Source organism: Pantherophis guttatus, chromosome 16 (genome assembly GCF_059756535.1).
Source record: "Pantherophis guttatus breed Tessera chromosome 16, ASM5975653v1, whole genome shotgun sequence".
NCBI lineage: Eukaryota > Metazoa > Chordata > Lepidosauria > Squamata > Colubridae > Pantherophis > Pantherophis guttatus.
The window spans coordinates 11,051,553-11,071,724 of NC_142078.1; the positions used below are offsets into that span (position 1 = coordinate 11,051,553).

A 20,172-nucleotide genomic window follows, 5' to 3' on the forward strand; every position below is an offset into this window, starting at 1 on the left:
GCCACCCAACGGGTCTCTGCAGAAGGTTTCCATCTCCCAAAGTCCTCCAAAATAAAAGTCCGCTCTTTGTAGCTTCTGGCAGCCATCAAGAAAGACCGAAGTGGCCTTTTTGCAAATTAGAAAGGTCCTCCCCCTTTCCCACCCTCCCCCAAATCCCGTGAGGAGCAAGGCAAGGCCATCCTGGGAAACAAGATGTTTCCTGCAATGAGTTCACAGACGGAAGCTTAAATGAATATTTATTTATTAACTACTAATGCATTATATGAATTTTGAATGAGGTTAGACTGGGGAAGCCGGTGAGGCTTACATGGGATTTGTCCATGATTATTTTTGAACATGTTGAATTCCTGGTCTGGATGCAGGAATGGGTCACAAGCTTTGAAGGAAAACTCAAGAGGATGTAATATGCAATTAGTAAAGGTAAAGGTTCCCCTCGCACATATGTGCTAGTCGTTCTCGACTCTAGGGGGCGGTGCTCATCTCCGTTTCAAAGCCGAAGAGCCAGCGCTGTCTGAAGACGTCTCCGTGGTCATGTGGCCGGCATGACTCAACGCCAAAGGCGCAAGGAACGCTGTTCCCTTCCCACCAAAGGTGGTCCCTATTTTTTCTACTTGCATTTTTTTACCAGCTTTCGAACTGCTAGGTTGGCAGAAGCTGGGGCAAGTCACGGGAGCTCACCCCGTTACGCGGCATTAGGGATTCGAACCGCTGAACTTGAGTTACTTCTATAGTTGAGCAATCTGGGGCCCACTTAAGCCTTCTGGATTCAGGTCTCATCCGTCCCAGCTGACTTTGTTTCACGTGTCTCGCAAATCTATAAACTCTGCTCAACCAGCCGTATTTGCTGGCTTCACAAAACATACTAAGTCAAAATCAAAGTGCATTATATCTGAAGATGCGTGAAGAGTGAGTTCAGCCTTGTAATGAAAAGCATCTGCAGAACAAACCGACTCCATCCATCTCCGTCTCGGTGTACGTTGTCTGGACCTGCTTCGTAAATCTGGAATCCTTTGAAATTTGCGGGTTTCTCTCAGATGGCAGAAGAAAGGAATAACTGTAATTGTCCAATTTTGCAGATCTCTCTGGAACAGGGGTCCCCCCAAACCAGAAGTGGGCTTCAAAAATTTTAGCAAGGGGTTCTCTGCCTGGTTGCTGGGTGGGCGTGGCCATGGTGGGCGTGGCCTAGTTGTCCTCCTGCACCATGGTGGATGGGGCGTTTTTGCCCTCCCCGGGCTCCGGAGGCTTTTCTTGAACCTCTTGGTGGGGTAAATCTGGCTTCTTGGAGATGTTTCATTTCTGAATTCTCACCCTTAAGGGCCTTGAAAATGTTTCAACCTGGTCCCTTCCCAGAGCATCTTAAAACCATCCGAGACCCCTTGTGGCTTCCTGGGGAACCGAAATCGCATCTTATCGGTGGGTTTTGTGCAACAGACAACTCTATCCCTTATTACTTACAGGTAGCTCTTGACTTATGGCCACCATTGAGCTCAACATTCCCATGGCCAAACAAACCACTTGAAACTGTGTTTTTGCCCTATTTCCATCATCATTCCAGCCACCGTTGTTAAGCAAATCCCATCCGTCGTTCTATTATTTTAACTTACTGCATCTGTGTATCAGGGGTGAAATTCAGGCCAGTTCTATCTAACTCGGGCGAACTGGTAGCGCCAGCGGCAGGAGGCTCCGCCTACTCACCCGGACGTCATCACATCCTGTTTTTGACCCTCTGAGCATGTGCAGAAGGCTCTGTGCATGTGTGGAGGAGGTGCGCGCGCTCACATTTGCGAACCGGTAGTGAAGGTAAGTGATTTTTCACCCCTGCTGTGTATGGTTTGCCAATTGCACAGTGGCAGATAGGACAGCGCTCCAGAGGGTCAACGTCATTGCCCAGAGGATCATTGGTTGACCTCTCCCCTCCTTGGAAGAGCTTTGTAGCTCCCGCTGCCTTAAGGAAGTTCAAAACATTCTTAAAGATCCATCTCATCCTGGGCACCCTCCTTTTTTTTTTTTTTTTTTTAAACTATTACCATCTGGCAGCCGGTACAGGACAATAAAAACAAGGACAAATAGGCTGAAAAACAGCTTCTATCCCAGGACAGTAACTATATTAAATTCTACTGTATAGTGCAGTATCAGGGATTTTCAATTCAATTTGTACAGAATGTGAAGGAGGTGTGTTTGTGTTTTACGTTTATAGTTTTCTTATGTACAATGTACACCGAAAATGGCAATTTTTTTTGTTTTTTTTTTAATTTGATTTATATGCCGCCCTTCTCCGAAGACTCAGGGCGGCTTACAATGTGCTCAGCAATAGCCTTCATCCTTTTGTATATTTATACAAAGTCAGCTTATTGCCCCCACAAACTGGGTCCTCAATTTACCTACCTTAGAAAGGATGGAAGGCTGAGTCAACCTTGAGCCTTGGCGAGATTCGAACCCTGCAGTAATTGCAGGCAGCTGGTCTTAATAACCAGCTTAATAACAGGGTGCCTTAAACCCCTGTACTACCAAGGCTCTGGTTTAATTACCAAGGCATTATAAAGTGGTATTAACACTTCACGTGATCTTGATTCTATCCCTCTGTTTATGCAGCCTAGAACTGTGTTGGCTTTTTTTTGGTACTAACGAAGTTAGTGATGGTTACGGTTGTAAATCAGGGATTATCTATCTAAGTATTATTACCAAGATTCTGCCCCTTCAGGCATGTAGAAGGAAATTCATATTTTTCTCTTCTTCCCACGAAGTCTCTCAAGCTGGTGGGTTTACAAGAAAAAGAGCCTTGGTAGTACAGGGGTTTAAGGCACCCTGTTATTAAGGTGTTATTAAGTATTAAGCTGGTTATTAAGACCAGCTGCCTGCAATTACTGCAGGGTTCGAATCTCGCCAAAGCTCAAGGTTGACTCAGCCTTCCATCCTTTCTAAGGTAGGTGAAATGAGGACCCAGTTGTGGGGGCAATAAGCTGACTTTGTATAAATATACAAAAGGATGAAGGCTATTGCTTAACGCATTGTAAGCCGCCCTGAGTCTCCGGAGAAGGGCGGCATATAAATCAAATTAAAAAAAAAAAAAAAAGGAAACTGTGCCTTTAAGTAAAACTTGGCAAGGTTTTAGATTCTCAAAATACAACTGATTTAAGGAGAATCTTAACACAACCTGCCAAACCACAAGGCCTACGGGAAAGCCGTATCAAAAGAGGAAGACAAGGAGCACCGACCAAAACCCTTCTGGCAGTTTTTCTCAGAATAATTTATTAAATACATTAAAATTGCTTTTTTCATTAAAATTTCACAATCAAAACAGGTCGATTGAAAACCGAGAGAGAGAGAGAGACAGACAGAGAGAGGGGGAAGAGAGGTTTCAATCGCCTTATTTTTTTTAAAAAAAGAGTTGATTTTAGGCGTCCGCGTGGGTTTTGTGTCCACGCAACTGAGGTTCTGTGAAAAGGGTGGGAGATTGTAACCATTGAGTAATTTCACAGTCGACAGGAAAGGAGAAGAAAATTAGATTGGATGAATGGGGGAGGTTTTAGGTCTCCGGAAATGCATTGATAGGAAACCTGCCCTCTGCTTCTCAATTAAGCACCTGAAGCTACCTTGATGGTTGAGAGACGATCGAGGCAGTGAGGTTTGGGAAGCTTCCATTTTGAAGAAAAAATTTAAAAAAATAATGACAATGATTAAAAATAACTAACCAGCCACGATTGGGCCAGGGATCACCAGCCAGAGAAACTGATGGTGCAAACAACGGGACAATTAGGACCAAGTCCTCTGTGGTCAAAAGCTCCTTGAGATATAAGATCTTTGTTTTTGTGTGTGTGTTTTTTTTCAAAATTAGATAGGTACTTAAAATTTTAGCCGCTTCTCTCTCTCTCTACCCCTTCTCGTGGTCCCATCTTGTTTCATGAAACAGGAAGGCCCATGAGGTAGAAGTTGGGACACAAGCCATGATTGTCAGATGCTACCAACTGGATGGAAAGTCAATGTTGAGGAGGATTCAGGAGAAGAAGTTAAGGATCTACTCATGCTCAGAGACACAATGGTCGAAGATGTTATCTGGAACGAATCCTGGCCAACCAGGATTGAACACGATAGGACTTCATTGGTCATTGGAGGCCAAGCTAACATCAAGAAAGATCCTTTCTACTATCCAAGGTTGGCTCGGCACTACGAAAAAGGCTTCCATCTTTCTCCTGTGGTGACAGATCTCCAACCTTGATAAAGCTCCAATATACAGGCACCAAGTTCGAAAGGCTGCAAGAACTCCGGCCGATAACCTGTTGACACCGTTGTGGGGGAAAAAAGGATGTCCGTGGATCACGGGAATGTCGAAATGAGCTCTCCGGCAATATTTCCCTTGCTCTCTAGAACGTCAAGGCAGGAGAACCAAATGGAACTGTCCAGAGAGTCAATCCCAGGGTGGGAATTCAAAGAGCAGCACTCCAAAACCAGAAAAACGATACATCCTCAAATGCTTGAAAAGTCCATCCAACCTTCTTGGATTCTGGTACCATTCCCCCGATAAGGCATCACAGGTGTTTTGGAGAGTAAAAAGCAGCAAAAAGAGGTGGCAGGATTGCACAGGTCACAGGTGGGATGTCAAAAAGGCATCCTTCGCATTGGTGAGCAGCAGCCAACAGCAGCCCGTGGCCAGGTGAGGCTAACCTCTTCCGAGCGATGCTGTGTACCGTTCCTTCCTTCCCTCCCGATTCACGGCGGTCGTCTTCAGATCCTAGTTGTCGTTGCTCAAGCTGGAGGCCGCACTGCTACAACTCTGTTCGTACGAAGGAGGGGCCTCTGGCGAGAAAGGAAGAAGAAGAGACATTGTAAACCATCCTTTGAGGAATCATTTGGGCATGAATTGGGTACGTCTTAGTCTAAAGAAGAGAAGGACTAGGGTTGACATGATAGAAGTCTTCCAATAAGTGAGGGTTTGTCTCAAAGGAGAGAGGGAAGACCTATAGAATAGAATAACAGAGTTGGAAGGGACCTTGGAGGTCTTCTAGTCCAACCCCCTGCTTAGGCAGGAAACCCTAAACCACTTCAGACAAATGGTTATCCAACATCTTCTTAAAAACCTCCAGTGTTGGAGCATCCACAACTTCCGGAGGCAAGTTGTTCCATTGATTAATTGTTCTCACTCCTTAGAAGGAGGAGAGGCTTAGGCTTAGAAGAACCTCAACATTTTATTTTATTTTATTTTATATTGGATTTCTATACCGCCCTTCTCCCTAAGGACTCAGGGCGGTGTACAGCCAGATTAAAAAAACATGCAGAACAAATATTAAAAACAATTAAAAGATATATAAATTTGGCCCAATTAAAACTCATTTACCAATTAAAAACGTTTAAAACATTTAAAAACAGTTAAAAATTTCATCTTAAGCCAGCCCGGCTTGTTTAAATAAATGGGTTTTAAGGGCGCGACGGAAGGCACTGAGGTCTTGGATTCTCCTTATCTCTGGGGGGAGCTGATTCCAGAGGGTGGGTGCCCCCACAGAGAAGGCCCTCCCCCTGGGGGTCACCAGCCTGCATTGTTTGGCTGATGGCACCCCGAGGAGGCCCTCTCTGTGGGAGCGCACGGGTCGCTGGGAGGTCGTCGGTAGCAGCAGGCGGTCTCGCAGATAGCTAGGCCCTATGCCATGGAGCGCTTTAAAGGTGATAACCAACACCTTGAAGCGCACCCGGAAGACAACTGGGAGCCAGTGCAGCTCGCGCAGGAGCGGTGTTACATGGGAGCGCCATGCTGCTCCCGTCACTACCCGCGCTGCTGCGTTCTGGACCAGCTGGAGCCTCCGGGTGCTCCTCAAGGGGAGCCCCATGTAGAGAGCGTTGCAGTAGTCAAGGCGAGAGGTGACGAGGGCATGAGTGACTGTGCACAGGGAATCCCGATCAAGAAAGGGCCGCAACTGGCGAATCAGGCGAACCTGACAAAAGGTCCCCCTGGTTACAGCCGTCAGATGTTCCTCCAAGGACAGCTGCATATCCAGGAGGACTCCCAGATTGCGAGCCCTCTCTGTGGGGGCCAATGACTCGCCCCCAATAGTCAGTGATGGAGTCAACTGACTATATCGGGATGCCGGGAGCCACAGCCACTCAGTCTTGGAAGGGTTGAGCTTGAGCCTGTTCCTCCCCATCCAGACCCGTACAGCCTCCAGGCACTGGGACATCACTTCAAGGGCATCGTTGGGGTGGCCTGGGGTGGAGATGTACAGCTGGGTGTCATCAGCGTACTGGTGGTATCTCACCCCAAAGCCACGGATGATCTCACCCAGCGGCTTCACATAAATGTTGAACAGAAGGGGCGAGAGGACCGATCCCTGCGGCACTCCACAAATGAGAGGCCTCGAGGTCGACCTCTGCCCCCCTGCCAACACAAACTGCGACCGGTCGGAGAGAAAGGAGGAGAACCACCGCAACACGGTGCCTCCCACCCCCAACTCTTCCAGCCGGTGCAGCATGATACCATGGTCGATGGTATCAAAAGCCGCTGAGAGGTCTAACAGGACCAGAACAGAGGAACAACCCCTGTCCCGAGCCCTCCAGAGATCATCAACCAACGCGACCAATGCCGTTTCTGTGCTGTGCCCAGACCTGAAACCCGACTGGAACGGATCTAGATAAGATGTTTCCTCCAGGAATTGCGGAAACTGTCGTGCGACCACACTCTCAACAACCTTCGCCATAAAGCGAAGGTTGGAGACAGGACGATAGTTGGCCAATATTGCCGGATCCAGGGACGGCTTCTTGAGGAGAGGCCTCACCACCGCCTCTTTCAAGGCGGTGGGGAAGTAACCCTCACTCAACGAAGCGTTGATAACACCCTGGAGCCAGCCTCGTGTAACCTCCCGGGAAGCCAGTACCAACCAGGAGGGACACGGGTCCAGTAAACATGTGGCCGCACTAAGTCTCCCCAAAATCCTGTCCACATCATCAGGAGTCACAGCATCAAACTCCTCCCAGATAACATTCTCAAGACTATTCCTCGTCACCCTGCCCTGATCTACCCAGTCAGAGTCCAAATCCCCCCGGATCTGGGCGATTTTGTCATACAGGTATTGTCCGAAATCCTCCGCCCTGCCTTCTAAGGGATCCTCCCGCACTCCTGGATGGAGCAGGGCGCGGGTCACCCTAAACAGGGCAGCCGGACGATTCCCTGATGACGCAATAGAGGCGGAAAAGTAGTTAGACTTTGCCGTCTCTATCGCCACTAGGTAGGCCTTAATATGCGACCTTACCAGTGTTCGATCAGATTCAGCGAGACTGGCCCTCCAACCGCTCTCCAGGCGTCTTTTCCGGCGCTTCATTTCCCTCAGCTCCTCAGTAAACCAAGGAGCCGCACGGGATCGGCATCGGGTCAGAGGCCGCAAAGGCACAACTCGGTCCAAGGCCCCACCAGCCGCCCGATCCCAGGCGGCTACCAGGTCCTCGGCCGAGTCATGTGCTAGATCCTCAGGAAATGGCCCAAGCTCCGTCTGGAACCTATCAGGATCCATCAGGCGCCTGGGGCGGATCCATCTAATTGGATCCACCTCCCTGCGGCGAGGGGTCGCGGTTCGAAGATCTAGGCGAAGGAGTGAGTGGTCAGACCATGACAAGGGTTCCATGTCTATATCCCCTATAACAAGACCACTCAACCACTGGCCAGAGACAAAAATCAGATCCAGAGTGTGACCTCCCCTGTGAGTAGGGCCATGAACTAACTGGGTCAGGTCCATGGCCGTCATGGAAGCCATGAACTCCCGAGCCACCTCAGACGTTTCACCGACGGATGGCAAGTTGAAATCACCCATGACTAAAAGCCTGGGTGTATCTACTGCCACCGTGGCTATCACGTCGAGTAGCTCAGGTAGGGCTGTTGCCACGCGGCAGGGAGCCAGGTACGTAAGCAACAAGCCCATCTGAACCCCACGGCCCCACCTCACAAGGAGGGACTCACATCCGGCTATCTGAAAGACATGGTCTTTCTTACGATTTTGGAGCCCGATCCTGCCTGATCCCGGATCATTTAATTCCAACCCTAGCCGTGGCTTACCGTATGGATAACCCCAGGTGCTATACTCGGGTGGTAGGATCAAAGAACTGGCCGTGGCCACCGGGACGACAGCGCCCTCGGCGTAATAAGGAATCGTCGACCCCGTGGACAAGCACAGCGTGGGACGGTTGGGGGAGGTGATCTGTTCAGAATCCGCTCTGGCTTCCGGGAAACTCAATCCCGGGGCGTAGCTGAAGGGCTGCTGTTGAGAATGGCTCTTGGTCGGGATTGAAATATTGTCCATGGGGTGGGAATAACCCCCGGCTGCTTCCTCTTCTTCGGGAGGTGCGCTGGGAACCACAGGGGAGGGAATGTTGGGGAGCAGGTGGGAAGGGCTTAGGGGGATCCGGTTGACAGGAATGTTGCCGATGTAAATGGGTAACGCGACGGAGACTTCGGGGGACTTGAGGGAGACCTGAGAAAGATCAAAAATAAGAAGAGGGACATTCTCATTAATACTGGTAGTCATCCACTTAAAACAGTTCATATGTCAGACCTGGGAAGCCATCATTTATATTTGGGCCTTCAAGAGGTGTGGTGGCGCAGTGGTCAGAATGCTGTATTGCAGGCTAATTCTGCCCATTGCCAACAGTTCGATCCTGACCGGCTTAAGGTTGACTCGGTCTTCCATCCTTCCGAGGTCGGTAAAATGAGGACCCAGATTGTTGGGGGGGCAAGAGGCTGACTCTGTAAACCGCTTAGAGAGGGCTGTGAAGATGGCATTTAATTTCTTTGTTCGAGGTGCAATGACAATAAAGTAAACTAAACTAAACTAAAGCACTGTGAAGTGGTATATAAGTCTAAGTGCCCTTCCTTCCTTCCTTCCTTCCTTCCTTCCTTCCTTCCTTCCTTCCTTCCTTCTTTCCTTCTTTCCATGCTGGCACAATGGTTAGAATGCAGTATTGCAGGTTAATTCTGCCCACTGCCATCAGTATGATCCTGACCGGCTCAAGGTTGACTCAGCCTTCCATCCTTCAGGGGTCGGTCAAACGAGGACCCACCCAGATTGCTGAGGGGCAAGAGGCTGACTCTGTAAACCGCTTAGAGAGGGCTGCAAAGCAGTATATAAGTGCTATTGCTATAACTGATCGGATGTTGCATTAGGAGCCGTGGTGACGCAGTGGTTAGAATGCAGTATTGCAGGCTGACTCTTCGCACAGTCTGGAGTTCGATCCTGTCCGGCTCAAGGTTGACTCGTCCTTCCGTCCTTCCGAGGTGGGTAAAACGAGGACCAGATTCTTCTTCTTCTTCTTCTTCTTCTTCTTCTTCTTCTTCTTCTTCTTCTTCTTCTTCTTCCTCTTCCTCTTCCTCTTCCTCCTCCTCCTCCTCTTCTCCTTTTTCTCCTCCTCCTCCTCCTCCTCCTCCTTTTCCTCCTCCTCCTCCTCCTCCTCCTCCTCCTCCTCCTCCTCCTCCTCCTCTCCCGTCTAGCACTGATGATGTTCCCTAGTTGGGTAGCTCTGAGAGCACCAAGGATCCCACAGTCTGTCTTTTTCTCCTGTACTTCACAAACCTCACTCCCTTCTAACACTGATGATGTTCCCTAGTTGGGTAACGAAACGTCTGCAAGAAAACCACCGAGGTCAGAGAGCATCAACGACCCCTTTTCTATTTATCCTCTGATCAACCAGCTGTAAATCCCCGACAACAATAGATGCTAGAACGGGAATGTGATTTCACCTGGATGTAGTAATCGATATGGATAAGACTGCAGCCTTGCAGAATGGATTGTGGCAACGCCGGGACGAGGATCTGCTCTTTCCACTCCGCGTGCTTCCAGGCTTTCACCGCCGAGCCTTCCACTTCTGCTATGCTCCTCAAGTCGTAAATCCACCGCCTGGATTTATAGGCAACTTTCTGGCAGACGGGAAATGGGGAGGGAGGGAGAGAGAGAGAGAGAGGTCAAGGGGAGAAGAAAATAATTGATTGACAGGTAAGTTAATCTCCAGATCCTAACAAGTCGGAGGAACTTCTCCGAAAGAGGCAAATGAAAAGGACCGTGGGATCAAGAGGTCGAAGATCGAGGGTGGACCAGGAGAAGTCTCATAAGGGGCGACTTCAGGGAAGTTGAAGCAATGGAGATTTCCAGGCAGGCCAAAGAAAGTTGTGATGAAGAATTAACCTGGGGAATTTGTTTAACACAAGTTTGGGGTAGTGGCTTATTTAGGGGATTGCAGAGTGAGCTAATTCAGCTCCAGGAAACTCGGGAGATGCTGGAGGATCAGACATTGTCCCTCAGCCTTCATGGTTTTATGATAAAATCCCATGCCATCCATCCACCCAGCCAGCTATCCTTCCTTCTTTCCTTCCTTCCTTCCTTCCTTCCTTCCTTCCTTCCTTCCTTCCTTCCTTTCCTTCCTTCCACCCTTCCTTCCATACTTCCTTCCTTCCCTCCTTTCCTTCCATCTACCCTTCCTTCCTTCCTTCCACCCTTCCTTCCATCCTTCCCTCCCTCCCTTCCACCCTTTCTTCCTTCCATCTTTCTTTCCACCCTTCCTTCCTTCCTTCCTTTCATTCATCCTTCCTTCCACCCTTCTTTCCTTCCACCCTTTCTTCCACCCTTCCTTCCATTCATCCTTCCATCCCTCCCTTCCTTCCATCTACCATTCCTTCCTTCCACCCTTTCTTCTTTCCGTCTTTCCTTCCACCCTTCCTTCCTTTCATTCATCCTTCCATCCATCCTTCCATCCTTTCCTCCCTCTGTCCCTCCCTCCCTTCCTTCCACCCTTCCTTCCATCCTTCCCTCCCTCCCTTCCTTCCATCTACTATTCCTTTCTTCCTTCCTTCCAGCCTTCTGTCTTTCCTTCCACCCTTCCTTCCTTCCATCCTTCCTTCCCTCCCTCCCCTCCATCTACTCTTCCTTCCTTCCACCCTTCCTTCCATTCATCCTTCCCTCCCTCCCTCCCTTCCATCTACCATTCCTTTCTTCCTTCCTTCCAGCCTTCCGTCTTTCCTTCCACCTTTCCTTCCTTCCACCCTTCCTTCCCTTCATTCATTCCATCCATCCATCTCAATGTTCATATATATATATAATGAATAACTCATGGAGGAAGCTGAGAGGGAAAGACACAGGGCCAAATACCTCGAGACCACAAACCAACCCAACTTGGCACCCCAATGCCATCTTCAAGCGACGCGGTTACCTGGATAAGACTTGCCACAATGGTGCTGGTGTCCCGGCCAGATTTGTTCTCGATGTCCGTTCGCAACTGGATGACCTGCCCGACGGTGTAACCCTTGAGATCGGTGGTGGCCGTTAAAACCACGTTTCCCGTTTTCACAAGCTTGTAGCTGAACTTCTTGGTGATGGAGTTGGTGTTGCATTGCTGCAGGGGGTGAAACAGAAAGAAGACGGCTGGGTCAGCTGAGTGGACATCAGCTGAAGAAACTCCTCGCGTGTTGTTGACACAGTTCCTGTAATCTCCCAACCAAGGAGAAGAAGAATTTCTGATTTCTGTGTGGACCACAGCCAATACTACTGATCAGTGGTGGGTTACTACCGGTTCTGTGGGCGTGGCTTGGTGGGCATGGCAGGGGAAGGATATTATAAAATCTCCGTTCCCTCCCCAATCCAGGGGAAGGATACTGCAAAATCCCCATTCCCTCCCCACTCCAGGGGAAGGATACTGCAAAATCTCCATTCGCATCCCATTTCTGGGGGAAGGATATGGCAAAATCCCCATTCCCGCCCCACTCCAGGGAAGGATACTGCCAAATCTCCATTCCCACCACACTCCAGGGGAAGGATACTGCAAAATCCCCATTCCCACCCCACTCCAGGGGATGGATACTGCCAAATCTCCATTCCCACCACACTCCAGGGGAAGGATACTGCCAAATCTCCATTCCCACCCCACTCCAGGGGAAGGATACTGCAAAATCTCCATTCCCATTCCATTCCTGGGGGAAGGATACTGCCAAATCTCCATTCCCACCCCACTCCAGGGAAGGATACTGCAAAATCCCCATTCCCACCCCACTCCAGGGAAGGATATTGCAAAATCTCCATTCCCACCCCACTCCAGGGAAGGATACTGCAAAATCCCCATTCCCTCCCCACTCCAGGGAAGGATACTGCAAAATCTCCATTCCCACCCCACTCCAGGGGAAGGATATTGCAAAATCCCCATTCCCTCCCCACTCCAGGGGAAGGATATTGCAAAATCTCCATTCCCACCCCACTCCAGGGCGACCACAACATTATCAAACAAAAATGTATCAATAAAAAAGAATGTTTTTTGGGGGGGGAAGAAAGAACCAAAGTGGGTTAGCGTTTGGGGGGTCAGCAACCTCCCGTCCCCAACTTGCCTCAATATCTGGGATGTCGTTCAGATTCAGCGGACAGAGAACGTAGAAGACCTTGTGGCACTTGTGGTCCTTGGAAAACCGTGGGGTCTCGATGACAGCTTTCACCTGGTGCATCACCTTTCCAAAAGGACCTTCGAAGGAGGTGGGGGCCGAGGCTGGGTTTCCCAGGAAGACAAGAAAAAAAGAATATACCGTGTTTCCCCGAAAATAAGCCCTCCCCGAATAATAAGCCCTCCCTGGATAATAAACCCTCCCCTGAAAATAAACCCTCCCCTGAAAATACCCCCCAAAATAAACCCTCCCCTGAAAACACCCCCCAAAAAATAAACCCTCCCCTGAAAATACCCCCCGAAAATAAACCCTCCCCTGAAAATACCCCCCGAAAATAAACCCTCCCCTGAAAATAAACCCTCCCCTGAAAATACCCCCCGAAAATAAACCCTCCCCTGAAAATAAACCCTCCCCTGAAAATAAGCCCTCCCCAGATAATAAGCCCCCCCAAAAAAATAAACCCTCCCCCAAAAATACCCCCCCGGAATAATAAGCCCTCCCCAAATAATAAGCCCTCCCTGGATAATAAACCCTCCCCTGAAAATAAACCCTCCCCTGAAAATACCCCCCCCGAAAATAAACCCTCCCCTGAAAATAAACCCTCCCCTGAAAATACCCCCCCCGAAAATAAACCCTCCCCTGAAAATAAACCCTCCCCTGAAAATAAACCCTCCCCTGAAAATAAACCCTCCCCTGAAAATAAACCCTCCCCTGAAAATACCCCTGAAAATAAACCCTCCCCTGAAAATAAACCCTCCCCTGAAAATACCCCTGAAAATAAACCCTCCCCTGAAAATACCCCTGAAAATAAACCCTCCCCTGAAAATAAACCCTCCCCTGAAAATACCCCCCGAAAATAAACCCTCCCCTGAAAATACCCCTGAAAATAAACCCTCCCCTGAAAATGAGCCCTCCCCAGATAATAAGCCCCCCCAAAATAAACCCTCCCCCCAAAATCCCCCCCGGATAATAAGCCCTCCCCGAAAATAAACCCTATCCCAAAAATAAGCCCTTCTAGAAAATATTTAAACATATGAGCAGCCAGTCACCGCCATTTCCCCTGGTTAGGGTTAGGGAGAGAAAACCGTAGCCAGCATTTAAATGTTTACCACCCCAATCGATCAGAGATCAAAGCGCATCATCATCACCATCATCATCGTTTAACGACCCCATAATCCCTTGTGGGGTGGAATCCGGGCAATTGAATGGAGCTATCAGAGTGTTTTACTGGCCGAATGCCCTTCCTGACGCCAGTGCGGAGTTTTGTTCGGCAGATATATTTCTCATTGTGCCCAGAGAGAGAGAGAAATATCCGCCTCTACCTAGGATCGAACTCACAGCCTCCCGATTGTGAGGCGAGAGCTCCGCCTCTAGGCCACCGCGCCGCTCCAAATCAGAGATCCAAGAGCATGCGGAGAGTTAAAAGTGAGAAGTGTGGAGTTCCAGTATAATCACAAACCTGTACCAGAGAACAGGAAGAAAAATCCCAAGTACCTGGCAGCAAAAAACGGAACGGAAAGGTGTGCTCGCCAGTGGACAGCATCCCTGAAAAACAGAAGAGCAAAAAAGAGGAGAGGAAAAAGTCAGACATTTGGTCGGCTATCCATCAATGAGCAAACCGTTCGTGGATTATTATTATTTTTTCAGATCAAGAAACAGTGGAAGAAGAATTCATTCTGCTTGGAAAGGGTTACAGTATTTAAAGCTTGATGGGGGAGTCCTCGGTGCTCTCTGAGCTTGGTGGTTTCCTTGCAGGCGTTTCATGACCCAACTAGGTAACATCATCAGTGCTAGAAGGGAGTGGGGTTTAGAGAGAGAGAGAGGGAGGGAGGGAGGGAGGGAGGGAGGAGGAGGAGGAGGAGGGTGATAGTGGGCTCTTTGGTGCTTTCGGACCTTGGTATGTGTTGTTGTTGTTTTTTTTGCAAACATTTCATTCTTCATCTAGGTAACATCATCAGTGCTAGAAGGGAGGAGGAGGAGGAGGAAGAGGAAGAGGAAGACTGTGGGGTCCTTGATGATCTCTGAGCTTGGTGGTTTCCTTGCAGATGTTTCATTACCCAACTAGGTAACTTCATCAGTGCTAGAAGGGAGTTTGGTTGAGGAGGAGGAGGAGGAGGAGGAGGAGGAGGAGGAGGAGGAGGAGGAGGAGGAGGAGGAGGAGGAGGAGGGTGATAGTGGGCTCTTTGGTGCTTTTGGACCTTGGTATGTGTTGTTGTTGTTTTTTGCAAACATTTCATTCTTCATCTAGGTAACATCATCAGTGCTAGAAGGGAGGCCGTGGCGGCGGAAGAGGAGAAGGAGGAGGAGGAAGAGGAGGAAGAGGAGGAGGAGGAGGAAGAGGAGGAGGAGGAGGAAGAGGAAGAGGAAGAGGAGGAGGAGGAGGAGGAGGAGGAGGACTGTGGGGTCCTTGGCGCTCTCTGAGCTTGGTTGTTTCTTGCAGACATTTCATTACCCAACTAGATAATATAATCAATGCTAGTGAGTGTGGGGTTTGTTGCTTATTAGCATTCTACCCACTAATACTGATGATGCTACCTAGTTGGGTCATGAAAGGTCTTCAAGAAAACCATCAAGCTCAAAGATCATCAAGGACCCCCACAGTCCTCCCAGTCCCACTCCCTTCTAGCACTGATGATGTTACCTACTTTGGGTCACGAAACGTCTGCATGAAAAACCACCAAACTCAGAGAGCACCAAGGACCCCCACAATCCTTCTTCTCTTCTTCCTCCTCCTCCTCCCCCCTTCTAGCACTGATGATGTTACCTAACAGGGTCATGAAACGTCTGCAAGAAAACCACCGAGCTCAGAGAGCACCATAGCAACCCTCATGTCAACCCGGAGCTACATATATTCCCCTTTATTGGTATTTAAAGCTTGCTTGGATGACGGAGAAAGAGAGAGAGGAGCAGTCCAATAAATTGCAATTTTCTTCTTCTCCATCCCAAAATGTTCAGGTGTGATGAATCCGTTTAGCCAGTAGATGGAGATCGGGAGTAACCGAACGGCCAGAGACAGATTAATCCAGGTTTCAGGGTTTAACTCAAACGACAGTAGATAAGAGCTCCATCAGCGGCCTCTAATAAAACCATCTGTCAGAACAGCTTTTTAAGATTCTCCACCCATCTTCGGCGGAGAGTGAAACGCAATGCAAAGACGGCGGGTACCGAAAAACTCAGCGGAAACTTCCTACCAATGACCCAAAGAGCATTGGAGGATTCAGGAATACCGTATATCGCTCAGAAACATTGTCATTGTTTGCAGAGAGAAAGAGAGAGATATATTGGTAAAAAAAAAAAGCAGACATACTGCGAACTCCAGAACTTAAGATTTTAAAATTTTAAAAGAATTAAAATTTTATTTTACTAAGCTTTCGTCAGCCATCTGCTGACATTGTCAGAGTATTAAACTTCCATTTTTTTACTAATATACATGGAACTCGTATTTTTAAAATAGTTTGTTATATATATATAATATGATGATGATGATGGCAGATGGGATTCTGCCGAAACGTCGCTTCTACCCTTTTAGGGATATATCCACAATTACACGGGAAGAAACCCGAAATATTAACTATGCATATATATATATACTGTATATATATACATACAGTGTATAAACTGTATGTGTATGTATATATATATATATATATATATATATATATATATATATATATATATATATATATATATATATAATTTCTTACTTCTTCGTAGGGTTTATGTGTGTTTTTCTTCTAGCCAGGTTTTCCCTACGTAGCCAAGGTTTTTTTGTAGCTCCAGCTCAGTAGAATCACATCTACTCGGTTCTGGGCTTTTTTCCTTTCTAACACCTAGCAAGCTCTAACTGCTAGGTGGGAGACCTAAATAGATCCATTTCTAGCTCGTTAGCTGTCATCAGTAGGCCACACCCATATCTTATTCTACCCATATTCTACTGAGCTGGAGCTACAAAAAAACCTTGGCTACGTAGGGAAAACCTGGCTAGAAGAAAAACACACACACACACACACACACACACACACACACACATATATATATATATATATATATACATACATACACACACACACACACACACACACACACACACACATACAGTTTAAACACTGCTCAAACAACTAAAGGGAACACAAAACTACTGTATGTAACAAACAAAGTATTTAATAAGGCTATTTCATTCATTCAGATCTCGGATGTCTTCTGCTTGTGTTCCCTTTATTTTTTTGAGCAGTGTATATATATATATATTCATATATATGAAAAAAGCCTAGAAACTAGAGGATTGTGATTTCACTGAACTAGGGCTGCATAAAAATCTTGGTTTACGTAGGAAGAACCTGGCTAAAGAGAAATACACATAAAGCCCTACGAAAAGAAAAGAAAAAACAAATACTGTACCTTTACAGGGAGGATACATGAGATGAGGGTGTGGCTAACTGATGAGGACTAATAAGTCCGAAATAGATCTATCTTAGTCTCCTTAGTCTCCCAATGGGCAGCAGGGTGCTTGCTGCCTGCCTAAAAAAAGCCTAGAAACTAGTGGATTGTGATTTCACTGAACTAAAAATCTTGGTTTACGTAGGAAGAACCTGGCTAAAGAGAAACACACACACACATATATATATATAAACAAAAAGGAGTTGGTTGCTTTCCAACCAGCTCTGTTTCCAGCCCTACGCAGACGACTCTCGGCTGCTTCTGGTGAATCCATGTGGGAAGAAGACGAGAAATGTTGAAGGCCGTCCAAGAGCGGCTAAAAATGGGGAGCTTGTTTGCCAAATAAAGAAACTCTCTCTCTCTTTTTTTTCTTTTTTCTTTTCCTTTTTCTGGAGCAACTAAGGACACGTGAGGTTTATCTTGGCCCTCGTCGCCGTTTCTTTCCCCTCCGTGAGAAAAGGAGAAGAAAAGTTCAGCCGTTCGTCACCGCAAGGATTGATCGTTCGAAAGAGGCTCCCGGCAACCAAAGTTGCATTTCCGTTTTTTGTTATTTGTTTTTTTGGTGACCCGCCGTCTCTTTGAAAGAGACTCCACCTCTTTCCACTTTTAACTCCAAGAATCTTGCTCAATTCCTGATGTCTTCTGATTCGTTTAGGGACTGTCTGAAGTTGCGACGGCACTGGAAAAAAAGCAATTTTTTCCAACAATCCTTGCAGCATCCCTGGAGTCCCACGATAAAAATTTGGGCGCTTGGCAACCGGCGTGTACAAGTAGGTCCTCGCCTTACGACCATGACGGAGCCCCAAATTTGTGTTGCAAAGTGAAGCGTTTGCTAAGTGAATTTGGCTCCATGTTACGGCCTTAATTGCCACAGTTGTTAAGTGAATTTCCGCAGCTGTCACATTAGTAACGGGAGTTTTTTTAAGCAAATCTGGTTTTCCTGGTTGACTCGGCTGGTCCGAAGGTCACAGAAATGGACACGGCAACCGTCGTAAATGCGAGTCCGTTCCCAAGCATCTGAATTTTGATTGGGATGCTACAACGGTCGTAAACGTGAAAAACGGCTATGAGTGACTTTTGTTCAGCACCGTTGTAACTTCAAACGGTCGCTAAGGGAACCGTCGTAAGTCGAGGACTATCTGTATGTACGATGGTTGCAGTGTCCCAGGGTCATATGATCCCTTTTTGTGACCTTTTGATTCACTTAACGATGGTGTGACTAACTTGACGACTGCAGGGATTCACTTAAACATGATGGCACGCTAGGTCGTACAATGGAGCAAAAATTCGCTTAACAGCCGTCTTGCTTAGCAACGGAAATCTGGGGCTCAAATTATGGTCATAAGTCAAGGACCACCTGTGTTTGGCCACAGTTCAAGAGGAGCTTCCGCTGCCGTCTTTCAGGACCTTGTTTTGACTTCCTAGCCTAGCCTACAGCCTTGGTATTTTATGGCCGCCCGCCCCCCCCATCCAAACCTGAGCCCGAGCCGATCCTGCTTAGCTTCTCACCTGTTGAGTTTGCTTTGTGGAAATGAATTTGGAAAACTCATAAACAGGAGGCGTCAGTCCAGTTTCTCCAATTATACCCTTTCCCCAGAATTATTGTTTGCTCCCAGAAGGAGAAGGGAGGGCCTTAAATCCAGTTTCCACCTCAAACGTACGTCACTTCTCCCCAGGACAAAGAGCTCAGTGTTTCCCTACACAGAAGTATTTATTTCACAAAGGTTTTTTTCCCCCCCAGCTAAAAATACCTCTGGGAGAAAATAAAAATCAGGTATTATGTCGAAAAGCTGCTGCCTTCCTTCCCCAAATGGCTGGAAAACACATTTCAGCCTGCCAACTTCTTGCAAAGTGGGACCAAGCACACCAAGGAGAGAAAAATCAGGCTGCAAAACTTTGCAGAAAAGAGAGAGAGAGAATTTTTCCTCCTTTTTCCAATACTTTCTCTTCCTCTCCCATTAGCGCGAAGCAATGCATCGGTTTCTGGCTCGGCCCAGGAAGAGAAAACCAGCCTGACTTGCAAACGTGCTTCTCACCATTGAAGTATTCCGTGGAAAAACAGCAGAAAAGCATTCACAGGCGTTAAAACAGAAATATAGATATGATTTTCCCGCAGCAAAAAGCAAACAAAAAGTTGATGGCTCGATGGATTGAAAAGAATTCGAGGAACAGAACGTATCCCATTTTCTTTTCCATTTTGGATTTTGCGCTTTGGTTGGAAAGAATGAAACTTGGATTTCGGGTTGGCTGATGAAATAGGTTTGTGGTTATATAGGCAGGCGGTCCTCGACTTACGACCACAATGGAGCCCCAAATTTCTGTTGTTAAGCGAGCTTTGCCCCGCTTTGCAACTTTATTTGCTGCCGTTGTTAAGTGGATCGCTGCCGTTAAATCGGCAACACGGTTGTTAAGTGAATCTGGCTTCCCATTGACTTTGCTTGTCAGAAAGTCCAAAAGATAGATAGATAGAGATAGAGATAGAGATAGAGATAGAGATAGAGATAGGGATAGATGGATGGACAGACGCGGACAGACAGATGATGGATAGATAGACAGACAGATAGATAGATAGATAGATAGATAGATAGATAGATAGATAGATAGATAGAAATAGAGATAGAGATAGGGATAGGGATAGGGATAGGGATAGGGATAGGGATAGGGATAGATGGATGGACAGACGCAGACAGACAGATGATGGATAGATAGACAGACAGATAGATAGATAGATAGATAGATAGATAGATAGATAGATAGATAGATGATAGATGGATGGATGGATGGATGGATGGACGCGGACAGACAGGTAGATGATAGAAAGTTAGATAGATGGTAGATAGGTAGATAGGTAGATAGATAGAGACAGAGATAATTAGATAGATAGATAAATGATAGATAGATAGATAGATAGACAGACAGACAGATATTAGATAGATAGATATTAGATAGATAGATAAATGATAGACAGATGATAGAAAGAGATAAATGATAGATAAATGATAGATATTAGATAGATAGATAAATGATAGATAAGTGTGTGTGTGTGAGAGAGAGAGAGAGAAGTAGAGGAATAGATGGATGGATAGATATAGGAGTGGAGCCTAGGTACATGATAAATGATAAATGATAGATAAATAATAAATAGCTGGGTAGATAGATAAAAGGATGGATGGATGGATAGAAAGAAGAGAAAGAGAGAGAATGAGTGAGTGAGTGTGTTTGTGTGTCCTTGACTTGCAACCACCGTTCAACAACCAGTGGAGCAGGGTGTGTAGAGCAGAGGAATTTGGGGCTGAGTCATCAGAGGACAAAGAAAAGCAAGGGGAAAAAAGAGAGAGAATTGGACG

General features: G+C 47.1%; 1 protein-coding gene across 2 annotated transcripts in view; it reads right to left on the reverse strand.

The window, feature by feature from the left end:
• Positions 1-3,226: 3,226 nt before the first annotated feature.
• The window catches only part of ARRDC1 (arrestin domain containing 1), a 34,736-nt gene continuing 17,790 nt past the window's right edge, over positions 3,227-20,172 (reverse strand). For both annotated transcript variants that reach the window (XM_060695048.2, XM_087880047.1), the window contains exons 3-8: positions 13,883-13,933; positions 12,338-12,492; positions 11,173-11,355; positions 9,710-9,886; positions 8,033-8,447; positions 3,227-4,794 (exon numbers count right to left, since the gene is read on the reverse strand). In XM_060695048.2, the coding sequence (XP_060551031.1) occupies positions 4,730-4,794; positions 8,033-8,447; positions 9,710-9,886; positions 11,173-11,355; positions 12,338-12,492; positions 13,883-13,933 (1,046 nt within the window). In that variant the 3' untranslated portion in view covers positions 3,227-4,729. The remainder of the gene's footprint in view (positions 4,795-8,032; positions 8,448-9,709; positions 9,887-11,172; positions 11,356-12,337; positions 12,493-13,882; positions 13,934-20,172) is intronic.